The 14,104-nt window shown below is 29.5% G+C and overlaps 2 protein-coding genes across 2 annotated transcripts; one reads left to right on the top strand and one right to left on the bottom strand.

The window, feature by feature from the left end:
• Nucleotide 1: 1 nt before the first annotated feature.
• LOC126737232 (dynein axonemal light chain 1) lies at nucleotides 2–1,520 on the top strand. Its single transcript, XM_050442017.1, has 3 exons — nucleotides 2–419; nucleotides 487–785; nucleotides 840–1,520. The coding sequence occupies exons 1-3, from the start codon at nucleotides 362–364 to the stop codon at nucleotides 1,041–1,043; spliced, it is 561 nt and encodes a 186-aa protein (XP_050297974.1). The 5' UTR covers nucleotides 2–361; the 3' UTR covers nucleotides 1,044–1,520.
• Nucleotides 1,521–1,733: 213 nt separating this feature from the next.
• LOC126737233 (male-enhanced antigen 1) lies at nucleotides 1,734–5,208 on the bottom strand. The gene is made up of 3 exons (XM_050442018.1): nucleotides 4,889–5,208; nucleotides 2,296–2,405; nucleotides 1,734–2,205 (listed from the first exon to the last, which is right to left on the bottom strand). Exons 1-3 carry the CDS (start codon nucleotides 5,067–5,069, stop codon nucleotides 2,020–2,022), a joined length of 477 nt encoding a protein of 158 aa, XP_050297975.1. The 5' UTR covers nucleotides 5,070–5,208; the 3' UTR covers nucleotides 1,734–2,019.
• Nucleotides 5,209–14,104: the final 8,896 nt, after the last annotated feature.

The raw sequence follows: 14,104 nt of genomic DNA, 5'->3' as shown, positions 1-14,104 counted from the left end.
GTCAAAACAAAATATTGAAATTTAGAAAACTGCAAAAAAAACAAGCCCAACTTTTGAATTTAACTTACCGAAAGTTGTATGTTGACTTCAGCAATCATTAAGATAAAACGGACCTTTTACTAAAAAAAGTAAATTTTAATTTAAATAGCAGCAAGCCACTAACAAATGTAAAAACCCTTTATTACCAAATAAATACCTACCACAGTCAAAAAATAAATAGCAACTATTTTATCAATAGACGAACTAACCTCCCCACATACCACCTGCAAACCTTTTGTTGCCATATCAACTGTTTAATCAATAATTAATTAACCTGTGAATTTTCAAACTTCAAGCCAAATTTGAACATTTAGGCACAAAAATGTCAAAACCCACCACCATTAAAGATGCAATCAAAAGATGGGAGGAAAAGCACCAAGGTACATATTATTCCTACGGAAATTATCTAAATATTAAACGTTTTTTTAATTTAAAACTTTAACAAAGGTGAGCAAATTAGCGAAGCATTAGAAGTGGGTTTCCAATTCCAATGGCCCCCTATAGAAAAAATGGACAATTCCCTGTCAGTACTGCAGAAGTGTCGAAAACTCAGTCTGTCTACCAACATGATTGAAAAAATTGCTGGAATAAGTGCCCTAAAGAACTTAAAAATATTATCGCTGGCAAGAAATTATATTAAATCGTTTTCTGGATTGGAGGGTGTGGCAGATACTCTGGAAGAACTGTGGATATCGTATAATTTTATCGAAAAAGTTAAAGGGGTACAAGTACTTAAGAAACTCAAGGTATAAAACAAAACATACAATTACTGTTATTTTATGTAATTAAACACCTTTAAGGTACTTTACATTGGAAACAATATGATCAAAGAGTGGGGAGAATATGTTAAATTACAAGATTTGCCTTGTTTAGAGGACTTACTGTTTGTGGGAAATCCATTATACGACAGTATGGAAGAGTCGGTATGGAAGCAAGAGGCAATAAAAAGGCTTCCGAATTTAAAAAAGTTGGATGGTGAGCCAGTTGTTAGAGATGAGGAATAATCTTCTAAGATTTTAAAAAATCGTTAAAGAATGTTTGAAGTTTCATTTAAATAGGTATTTTGGTCATGATAATGATTTTAAATAGAAGTACCATTAATTTAATCTAAAACAATATTAAAAAGCATTTCCGACTATAATCTATATATCAATTGTACTATAAAAAAATGATCAGAACTATTTTAAGTAATGAAATCAATTAAAATTTTTTTATATAATTGATTATAGTAAAATTTCTATAAAACTCCCTATAATCTCTTAAAGTGAGCTCTATTTAGGAACATATTCAAGAAACATCTTATGTAAATGGAACATGATTTAATAAACTGAAAATAAAATTAACAAGACATAAGAGCAATAAAAATATAAAAGACTTTCTTTAGATATTGTTTTTTTATCCTAAGAATTGAGCTAAGCAAATATAAGTCCTTGACTTAAATCCCAGTAAAGTAGGTATCTGATAAAAAATGCGCACATCTACTATACCACACCAATTTTTTTAGAATAAAAATTGTATTATTCTGCTTATTATGTATAGGTTTTTTGTATTTAATTTTTAGTTGATTATTGTGATACTTTTTTTTATATAGCAATATGCGGCATAGAGTAGATTAAATAGTATGAATGTATTTTTGTCTCATAAGTCCCCTCCATTATTAAATCGTGTATTTTTTTGTTGTAAGAAAACTAACATTTATGAAAAACATTTATTAATAAAATTTTATATGAACAGAAATGTGTGTTATTGTAAAATGGGTTGAGGATCTTGATAAATTATTTCAAATTACATCTTTCACATAAGATTTTAGTTTAGAAGCAAATCGTGAGAACAATCTCTATTTTTATTTTTGAATAATTTTGCTTATAATCTAATGGAAGTAATATAATCCTAAAAATTCAAATACTGCATGAAAGTATCACTATGCTATAACCATATATTACGAGACTCAATTCAACATAAATATATTCAGAAAACTAATTATTTATCATTTTTATTCAACCTTTTCAAAAGATGGTCTTTCCATTCTTCTTCAGGAATATCATTTGCCCATGATGGTATAGAATCCGTTGGTAACTGAATGTTTAACATTACTTGCTTGACTAAGTTAATCTTTTTCTCACTCATTTCTATGTCTGATTCTCTAGGAGGTGAATTAGTCCAAACCTGTAATTAAGAGTTATATTATGTACAATGTTTTAATTGCATAATATTGCAAATTTAAGCAAAAAAGACCACTTTTGAATATTTCCTTACTTCTTCAACTAAGGCTGCACTTGCAGGTCTGACTTCTGGTATGGAACCAGAAGGTCCAGATGTTGGGGAAGAGTCTAATTCTTGCAGATTCATTTCTTCATCTTCTGATGCTAAAATTTCTTGAAATTAACATATTATCTTGTGTGTTTCCTTCTTTAATAAATTATTTAAAATTATTAACATAAATACAGTAGAGTCTCGATAACGTGAACTAATTAGGGATGACTGTGTTCATGTTTTCGAGGAGTTCATGTTACTGGATAAAGTTAATTGCATGATAAACTAACACGTATATGTACTTTGAATATATATTTTATTGGAAAATCTAACAAAAACATGTTTATACAGTTAGTAATACATAGTTGAAAATGTATATATATATGTTTATACATGGTATAAAGAAAAAAATATTTATTATATAGGTAAGTATATGTATGTAAGTAAGTACAATGTACATTATTTATATTTAATCCGTTGTTTTTGGAAAAAAGTTATCTAACTTTGTTTGACGGATACGTTGTTTGTTTGAAAGAATAGTTGCACATTCACGTAATTTGTGTAAAGACTGAATATCCTCGAAGTCGGCATTGTTTTGCTCCGCCCATTCTAGACCTCTGTTAAATATACGAACTGCCTCAACGTGAGTGACTTTATCCATAGCCTGAGAAACCTCTGGATCTTGATCCTGTTCGGTTTCTGAATCATTAGACACTCCAGTACAATTCTCATCATGTTCAACGAAGTCATCTTTATTCCATTCTTCGATATCTCCAAAAAATTCCGGCTGTCATCCATGCAGATTGTGAGTTTTTGTAGTGTACAGGAATGTAAGAGTTCTTAAAACTTCGTGGTTTTTTAGCTTTCCCTATTACCAGGAGTCAATTTATGTAGTCCAGTCGCATTTGTACATGCTAGAAACGTTATTCTTTCTTTGGCTATTTTTCTTTCAGGGGCAGTTTTTTCTTCACTGGATACGTAAGTCTTTCCGGGTAAAAGCTTCCAGTACAAGCCGGTTTCATCGGCGTTGTACACTTGGTTATAGTCTAAGTTTAGGTCCTTGATTTTTTCTTCAAGTTTACGTAAGAATGGTGAAACCAGCTCAGGCTGAGAAGATAGTTTTTCACCAGTTATTGTTAGAAAGTGTATGCCAATTTTTTTCTTGAACTTGTGCAACCACCCCGACTTGCAGAAAAAGTGGAATTTTTGTCATACAGTTTTTCATGAAAATATTTGGCTTTCTCTTTTAAAATTAAACCACTTATTGGTGCATTCCTCTCTGGTTGTCGCAAAAACCACTTATACAAAGCTTTTTCCATTAATGGATATTCAGAAGGTCTAAGAGATTTTCGTTTACCTGGTCCAGAAAAAGTCAAGGCAACTGTTGAAGTAATTTGGTCTTTTTTCTTCTTAATTGCACACACCGTGGATTTGGCTATTCCATACTTTTTTGCTAAAAAGGTAACTCCGCAACCTCTACTAACATCGGACAAGAGTTGGCCTTTTTTTTCCAAAGTTAAATAATTTACTTTCTTAGTAGACATCGTGCTTGTTTCGTATTGATCGGCGAACAAACACTGAATAAGACGCAAATTTCATATCTCTTCCAAACATGTACAAACAAGATATGCAATTTGGCGGCGATATGCACTAAGTTAGTACTAAAGTTGCCGACAAAGGGAACATAGGAAATGCTGCTTAATGCCTACGGGTAAAACGGTAAAACGATATAAATATTTTTTTGTTCACGTTATAGAGGCGAGATATTTTTGGCGTTCACGTTTTAGAATAAGCTGAATACCAATTAGGCTGTTCACGTTTAGAGATGTTCACGTTATGGGACGTTCACGTTATCGAGACTCTACTGTACATAGAAATTCTTGGAATTATAAACCATTCAAGGATGATGGAAGACACATTGGATTGTAAAATAAAAAAAAAAATACTTTAGTTAATAATGGTAAATGAATTTATATCTTACAAAATAGTTAATATATGGTGGTTCTTCATTATTTTCACCAATGAGAGCTTAATTAGTTTGAATTTAAAGTTTAAATAATGTAAACAAGTAAATAAAAATGGCTCTTATTGCTCCTACTAATAAAAAACATAAAATTTAACATAATGGATGAATTTTACCACACAACAAAGTAATAAATTGAACCATATAAAGTGGATATTAATGAGAGGAAATTTTATTGTAGAGTCTAATTGATCAAATTAGTTCTCTTAATCTTGGTTTCAAATAATGTGACCAAGATGTATTTTCGATAATATAACATATATATCACAAGTATGATGTTCTTTGAGATATCAATTATCATCTACCCTGCACCACTTAATAGAGGAAAATATTAAAAAAAGTATCCGAGTCAAACTGAACCTACATACATAAAGAAAGTCCGATAATTGGTTCCCTCAAAGATGTGTTTACACTAATATTTACTTCAAAGAACTAGCCTATTGTTAGGCAGTTAATTACTAATACTCTACACATATTAAACTCTCCTACTTATCTGCCTCTAACAGTGACCGAATTTATTGCAGAAACTGAATATAGCCTAACCGAGAATCTTCAGAGTTGATAATACCTTACCACTAAGTTCATCTAGAGGTTCTGCATCATTGGGGTTCTGAGCTAAAGGTACATATCCACCCCACTGATCATTTTCCTCCATATCAGAGTCGGAATCATCATTAATATTTGGATGGTCCAACTCCACATTTGTGGATACTTCTTGGGGGTTGTTTGTTAAGCCCGTGTCGTACTGCCCCATAATAGAATTGGGGATAGTATGTCCTAATAACTATGTAACACTATGTATTATTGTTTTAAATCAGTTATCTTATAATTTAAAGAAATAGGAAACAGTAGATTTATAATGTAAATATTTACAAAATCATTTGACAATAATGTCAATTTAATAATTGACACCTGTCTATATGACAAGCTATTAGGGGCTACTTAAGTCGAATTTATATGACGTCGGCGTTTTGTCTAAAAACGAGTTGTAACGTAAAGTAAATTACGTTTTTTTTTAATTTTAAATCTTTTTCATTTAGATAATTTAAATATAGTTTAATTTATATTATAAACAGGGTGTTTTTAAAGAGTCATTTATTGTAACTGCCTGTAGAACTCGTCAAATGAAGATGATAAACCGAAAATCACCTACGTAAAACTTGCATTATAAAAGAGATAAAACAGAGAGTTGATATTCTCGGCGAGTGCAATGTAAATTGCTACCGTTTTTTGTTTACTGCTGTTACTACTTAAAAAAATTGATGTTATTGTATGGTTTTCAGTACGAATCTTGGGTACGAAGACAAAAAAATAGTTGAATACGATCCAAAAATGGCTGGTCAACTTATTCCTCACTGGTTCCTCAGCGGAAATTTTGTTGGGACCTGAAGCAAGTAAACAGTAATAATAAAAATGCGTATGGAAAGCGATTAGATCTGGTTTTTTGTGATATAAAGAGTTCTTTGAACGTGATACGATGGACTGATCTGCCCTTTGCAAATCGTGATTTCCACCATCCCCCATTTGCGTTGGGTTTTAGCTTCGATAAAGCTCCAACATTAACAAACCTAACAAGCACTTTCTTGTATCAGTACGAAAAGGCATATTTTGATGCAATAAACATATATCTCAGCAAGTTTGACTTGTTTGTACTCTCCAATGTTTTGTATCTTAACTCTGGTTAATAGGTATTACGCATTTATTTATGGTGCTATAGATAGATTTGTATCAAAGAATCTTAATTATATTGAAAATTATATTATATTGATCTAAAAAAAAACGCTTAGGCAAAAAAATAAACTCTATAAGAAGTACAAGACTTCAGGGCTTTTGAAGAATTATGAGCGATACAAGCTCCTTAAGAGGGAGGGCAAAGCTTTAATTGATATGTGTAACAATTATGGAACACCCAATTCCTGAAAATCTAAAGTACTCCTGGTCGTATGAGAATTAATTCTGTACGTAAAGATGACAGTATTCCCACATCGATAGAATATAAGGGTTTAACATTGGATATTCCCAAAGAGACTTTAGATGGTTTTGTCGAATATTTCCAAGTTCTTACGTTGGAGGGAATCGGTGAATTTTCCTGTAGTAAAGTCATGCAACACAGGTGATATTATCGACTGTCGTAGAGTTTCTCTGACATTCCTAAGGTTCTTGAATCGATATTGACTGATGAATTTTTTGAAACCTTTAGTAGTTATATTGCAAAACAACAGCATGGCTTCTTTAAAAGAAAATCTACCACATCCAACTTAGCAGTGTTCCAAAATTTTTTGATGTAAAAACTCAAGTGTATCGGAGTTGTCGGAAAATGCATTTCATGGATTGCCTCCTATTTGAAAGACCAATAGGTAAAACTGTTTGGTGGTGTGTCTAAAAGCAAGTCTGGTATTCCTCAAGCCTCCCACTCGAAGCCTATTTTATTTTTACTCTTTAGTAACAAATTCTATTACTGACTGTTTAATTGTACAAAATGAAATTTTCAGGTTAGCCTCTTGGTGTGATAATAATAAAATTGTTTAGGACTAACGTAGAAAAATGTAAGCTTATTAAACTTTCTATGAGAAAAAAAGGCCAATTCAATAAAAATATAAGATTAATGGGTATCATTTTAGTTGAAACATTTAATGATTTGGGACTGGGCTACGTTTTGATAGTGGTCTGACCTTTTTTTGACCAATAGGGTCTTTGTTTTTTAGTGCCCAATATATTTGTTTTGTTAGTTTATTACACCTTTTGTTGATCTGCCAGATCGAGAACCAAATTGTCGTCCTGATGGCCTTTTTTTGGCACCAGGATTTCAAAAATATTAATTAAAGAGAGATAAAAATGTTATTTTATGTCGGCATTCAATTACTAAACAAGCTATATAATTACAATAAATAAAATATATACTTTCATGCTAAAAAATATTTTGGCTTTTCCCATTATAATTTTCTAATACAACCCCAATTTATCAGTTACGCTAAAGTGGTTTATGAATATCGAAAAACTTTTTCCCCTCGGTTTACGTTGAATCTATAGCGAAAAGGATAATAAATTAATTTATCCAGAAAGTATTACATTCAAAGTTTCAAATCCGCTAAGGCTATATATAATTTCGTTTTCCGTAACCGTCGTGGGGGGGGTGCAAATATTTTTCGAAGGGTTGTTTAGAGAATTTGTGGCGTGTTTAACAATATAACCGCATGTGTTGACTGTGTAAAACATTTAGCCGAACTGCTTCAGTGTGTTTCTGTTTAACACTCTCCTGAAAGATTTGTCAGTCCTGGGAGCCATCAGGTGGAATGGATTTTACGTGTGTACGGATTTATGGTGCATTTGGATTTTGGTCATGAGACTATAAAAGGATTTAGAGCAGTGCATCAGTGATATTCGATATTCCAGTTCGGTTTCTTAAAAAAGTAGAAAAGAAACATTAAGAATTCTATTTGTGTGTTCGAAATCCATTAGGGCTTTATAGGTACTTTATAACGGGAAAACTATTTTCTTACCTTCGGGCTTGTATCATTTTCCTCGGTATTGTTAGTCTTATAGTTTTATTCGTTTTTCTAGCTCAACTAAAAAATGTTGGAAAAATATAAATATAAGAAAAAATAAACTTAGAGTATTCCTTTTAAAATAAGAAATTTAAGGTAGTTTTCCACCAAACATGACAGAAAACAAAGAATTAAGAAAACAAGTTAGTACCTTAAATTCATGTAATATACCTACATAACAAGAGTGTCTTCATTGTCCTTGGCCATTTGGTATTCGAAAAATATTATACATCACATTTCTATCATGCTGAAGTTAAATGAATAAGGAACTGTTATCTACTGAGTGATGTTTCTTAAGTATTTTGTGTATGCTGAAACCAGAAATAAGCTAAATTTTGCATTATTGGATCTTGCTTTGGATATAATGCAAAAAAATCACTTTTACAAAAATTCAACAATTCTTATCAGCAAATAGTTTTGCAGATATGATGAACACTGTTCAAGTGTTTTATCGGGCGCCTATAGTTATGAATAGGAAACGCCTTCGAGATATGGGTGGTAAATTTTTTTTTTATCAGTTTCATATATAGTAACTCAAAAAGCCCTACAGCAAAATGACACTTTTAGAGGACGTATTGGTTTTTTCAGGGACTTGTGATAAGTACCGCAATGTCATTAAACGTCAAGATGACCTTAAACTGACGTATAATTATTACACTTACAATCATGTTCTAAAGATATGTAGAAATCTTTTATAGAGAACTCTGAAAGACGAGTACAGGTAAGAAAGACTTGATTAGCATTTTAAAATACCTCGAGAAGTTTTAGTTAAATTTGGACTAAAAAGTGGTGAAAACGTTACGAATATATCACGTTCATTTATAATAAAAAATTTTTACTATTTAACTTCTTGATTTGTTTAATAATTTATGATTTGAAAATCCTACGTAGATCAGACAATCAATTACTTGCTATGCTACACGATAAAAAAAAAACACAATATTTCATTTTTCGGAATATCGGCAATATATTTAAAATCCGAAAGTTTTGACGGCAATATTTCATACGAAAATTCCAATTTCAACTTAAGGGAGCGTAGGCTTAACAAGTTGGCAGGCAGTAACTCGAGAACAAGGGAAAAATTACGCCGGGCAACTTAAATTGGGCTTATAAAATAAGACCGTTACTAAATTTAATTTAGCCGAGAACGTGTTTAAAAAAACATAATTAGTTTAACTTTTCACTTTATGGAGTTAGCATTAGAGCTTTATTACCAGCACAATATTGTTTTATATTCTTACCAGTGTATGTTGTACAAAATGTATTATGTGCACAATGAAATGACTTAAATTAGATTTATATTATGCTTTTGCAGGTCACTTCTTTAATTATATTATAAAGATAAAGCGAAACCTTCAATTAAATATATTCATCTGAACTTTATTTTTTCAACTACCAAAATGGAACACGGTACTCATCTCCCTTATGGATTTGTTCAACTTTCATATTTCATAATTTTTATGCGTCATATATTCATATATTTTAAACAAGGTTTGAGTTAGCATTGAACAAATAAGCTTAACTGGGTTCCATTGCACGACAAACACAAATGATCTGTCTTTATCCGGTTACATTAATTAAAAAAAACAGAGAAACGGAAAAAAAATAACAAAACAAGGCGGGTAATCGTGTAATCTCTTTCAGCTGCACAATGTGTATCGCTTTAAAATGACGATTTTATCCTCGTTTTGGTCCCCCGTCCGGTTTGAGCTGTCCGCAGCTGGACAACTGTCGACCCGGCAAGTAAGATAAATCGTAAAAATTACTCTTATTCGCCCAGTTAGACTAAGACTATGTTAAAAATGAAATAGAATATGTCCGAGTAAAAAATTGTTTTTGTTGGCAAGATTGGGAATGAACAGCGCGAGAAGATAAAAAAATAAATTCAGGGGTCGCGCATTCAAAAAGGAGATTTTTATGGTGAATTACTAAGAGTATACGAGGTACGGGAGCAGTAAAGCTTTACATATATTTGATAGTTGTGCGCTAACATTTCAAAATTTAAACGTAAATATATTTTAAGATACGTTATCTTTTAGTTTTATACAGGATGTCATTTTAAAAACTTCGAAGCAAACTATAAAAGGTTAGAAAAGCTCAATTCGGTACAATATGTATACAGGTAGGGGGACTAACTATAATCACCATATTTGGTTATAGGGTGAGTCATCCCTTAGGCCCAATGCATTAACAACCATTCAACCTAAAATTCATGAAGAAATAGAAAATCAGTTGGATATTCATGAGGGTAGTGACTTAAGCAAAGATACATTATATTTTCAACAAAAAGGAGCGCCACACCACTATGATCTTTCAGTCAGGCAATTTTTACATAAAGCGTTTCCAGATTAGTGGATTGGGAGAGGAATGGCTGGCGAGATCACCAGATCTAATACACCTCGACTTTTTTCTTTGGCGTCCTTTAAGAACTGTTGTGTTTAAAACGCAATCAGCTTTACTCGATGATCTTTGGCAACGGATTATTACAGAATGTGCATTCCAAAAGTAGTGTTTCAAAATAAGTTTAAAAATAGATTATACTTATGTTTAGCCCAAAATGAAATGAACTTTAAGCATCTAATTAAATAAAATAACACTTCATAAAAGCAGAGTTTATTTTATTTCATATATACCTTTCTTTAACCCTGTATAAAATTTAAGAAAAATTCTTATGCACGTGAATACTACTCCAAAAGACCCTAATTTAATATATTACAAAAGAGATTGCGCCATTTAAAATTTTGGGATGGGTGCATCGAGCCCAAAATATGGTGGTTGTAATTCCCCCTACCTGTATAAGTATTTGTACCAAATTGCGCTTTTTTTCAAATTGACACATTGTATGCTTAGTTTTATAGACTAGAAAGTTTTTTTTCAGCTCTTCATTAAAAGCATTGTTAGAGGTTTAGCTGAGAAAGTTAATAGCAATTAAAATAATTAAGTGTGATAAATTAATTGGAAAAAGATAATAGGCATTAAAGCTACATATTTTTTTATAATATTTTTAATTGTAATTGTAAATTTTTCTAATAATTTTAGTAAGGATAAATAAGATTAGTATCCCAATATTTGGATAGTAAAAAGAAATTCTATAAGTGTCGGCAATTTTAATATTGCGAAAACATAGTATTTTAAGAATAAGCACTCAGTTATATAAATTTCTAGGAAAACAACTTGAATAGGAACTATATTCTCTCGAATCCTAAGATTTGTCTTAGCATTAGCATTTTATTTGCATTTGCGATGCACTAGTATATTTTATTATATTTTTCCTTGAATTTTAAATAACCCTTAACTCAACAAAAAAATAAGCATCCATATATACAACTTGCTTTTAAATTACTAACTTTCCAAGTTCTGATTTTAAAAATTATTAGGTACAGGAGAATAATTTATTTTTCAATATAATTATATGATGAATAACTCTTAAAAATGTTAATATTTATAAAATATGCAGCGTGAATTTTTATTCTCGGTTATTTAAAATTTAAAAATAATTAATTTCTTCCCATCTACTGTTAACTTTATTCTTTTGAATTTTTATAATAAGAACATGTGGCTTCTGATGAATTTTTAATTATTATTTTTAATTAAAGTTGACATTGCGGCTTTCATAAATTTTGCGGAAAAAGTGAGAAAGCATTGAATAACTTTATACAGAAAAGCCTGGAAAATTAATAAATCCATGCAATATTAGAAATTATTGCTATTCCTTGAATAATTAGTTTTGGTAACTAATAAATAAAGCCCCAATAATAGCTCAATAAAGTATTTAAATTAATATTCTGCATACGTAAAATTGGTGATAAGAGAGTTAGAGGTTATTTCATAAATTATGAAAATTATAAAATGTAATTAATTCTTTTTTTAGAATTTGCTAGTTACAAAAACCATATTTACTTCTTCCTAATAATAATAATTTACCACTCCATATTAATTGCTATTTATTCATGAGTTATTCCCATGACATTTAATAAAATCTTTAAGATAAACCATCATCTAATTTATAAGGCTTATTTTTCAATATTTTTATTTAAAATGTTAAAATCTTATACAAGTTAAACCACTTAAAACCACTTCACCATTAAAAAAAACATTCAAAACCCTTTATATTCTTAATAAAAATCCACCAAATAATTATAGAGCGTCAAGAGGTACGAGTAGAGCACGTCATAAGGTTATGAAATACGTGATAGTTGAATAAAGTACTAAAACTTATCCGACAAATAAAAATTCAGCAAGTGTTTCGGCAAGTTTAGTATATTAAAGGATTCCTCCCGTTTTTGAATTCGGGAGAGCTACGTAAATTTCAAAATTTAATTCGGGAAGAAATGTACGACTGACGTGCTCTCGCTATATTTTTCTGATTTTCATAATATAAATTATGTTGGAAATCTTTTATAATATTTTATTATTATGAGATTTTACCAGTTTGGTTATATAGATCTTTTAAGTTTAGTGGTTTACTAAGATAAGTGCCTTTCAATAAGTAATCAGATAAAGTATGGTAAAAATTCTTAAAATATCAAAAAATTACTAAAATTGTTGAGTTCGGCAATAATATCTACTTTAATCAATATATTAATACAGGATTTTTAAAAGATAATGGCAGAATAAGTATAACGTATATGAAAATAGTTATCATATCCACTTAAGTAATGCATTTAAAACTAGTTTTTAATATCACTTGCATAAATGAATAATTATTAAACGATGGCCCTAATTCATTTTTATTGTATCTTGATTTATATCTTATCAGATGACATACAAACGTAGATCTATAATCCCAAGATATAAATAATTTAAAATTTAGGACAAAAAAACACACAATATCTATATTATTATAATTATATTAGTTCCTATTTTTGGATTTCAAAATGACATTTTATAGCGGTCTGTAAGCAAATTCAAAATTAAAAAAAATACAAACAAGCAATGTAGATATTAAGTTAAACATTTAATTTTCTAACAAAGAATAGTAAAATTATTAAACAAAAATAATATAAAAAAAGTTTTAGTAATATTCACTTATTATTTATTTACCCCAAATCACTAATTGGCGAATTTTCTGTAATTAATTATTCTACCGACTGCCCCATATTAAATATATATGTAAATACATGAGGTGTTGTGAATGGAAGAGCTATTCAGTAATATATAAAATTAATTCAAATTTATTATTAACATAGAAATAATTTATAAATTTAGAGGAACATAATATAAAAGAATTATTCTAGTAATAGCAAAAAAATATAATAAATAATATGTTTCTAATAGAGTTTATCATGAAAATAATATAGAAATACTCAAGCTAATAAATAAAGCTAATTAAGTCCCTGTAACAAAAGAGTGAGTAAATAAAAAAATATAAATTTCTCTAAAATAACAAAAAATTAATATGTAACTGTATATATAGTACTAATAATAGAATAATTTAAGAGATGGAGTTAAAACCCATTTAAGTTATGCATTTAAAATTAATTTTTAGATTATTTACTTCATACTTTTAATATTACTAGGATACACTTAGTTATTAATGAAAATGTAAAATACAATTTACTGTAAAAAAAAATAAAAATTAATAATTTTAGTAGCATTATAATATAAATCTATTTATTATAATAAGCTGCTGTATATCCAAAATTAGAACGTTACTCACTAATAAATATATTAATATTTAAGCATTGAAAAGAAATTACCATGAAGTACAATAATCACTTACGTTGTAACATTTGATCTACTTATGTGCTACATACAATTATGGGTAATTGCCGAATAATGCTAGAAAAACTCAAACAAATATGAGCAGTAACTGGGAAATTGATTATATTTTTATCTGTTCATAAAATATTAAGCATTGTACGATTATTGAATGTATTCTAATGTATAAAAAAATATATGCAATTAAAGGTTATTTTAAGATATTTTATTATGCCTACTTAACCAATTATCATTTTAAGTTTTCTACTTCTTAAATCGATTATATAAAATTAAAAAAAAACTAAGATATCTATCCTAATTCCTAAGCAAATTTAAGCATCCAATAGCTAATTTATTATTCTAAAAACGTCGTAAATTCGCAAAAATCCCTGATTTCATTTAAGCCATATTCAATTCCCCAGCCCCGATATCGGTTAGATATTCGAATCAATCTAACAAAGTTTGCCGTCAATAATTTATTCCGAAAAATTTCTCAATTTCAATTTTAAGAGATGTAAGCAGAAACGTGGGGTAAAAATTATAA

Source organism: Anthonomus grandis, chromosome 6 (assembly GCF_022605725.1).
Source record: "Anthonomus grandis grandis chromosome 6, icAntGran1.3, whole genome shotgun sequence".
NCBI lineage: Eukaryota > Metazoa > Arthropoda > Insecta > Coleoptera > Curculionidae > Anthonomus > Anthonomus grandis.
This window is presented reverse-complemented; position numbering and strand designations above follow the sequence as displayed.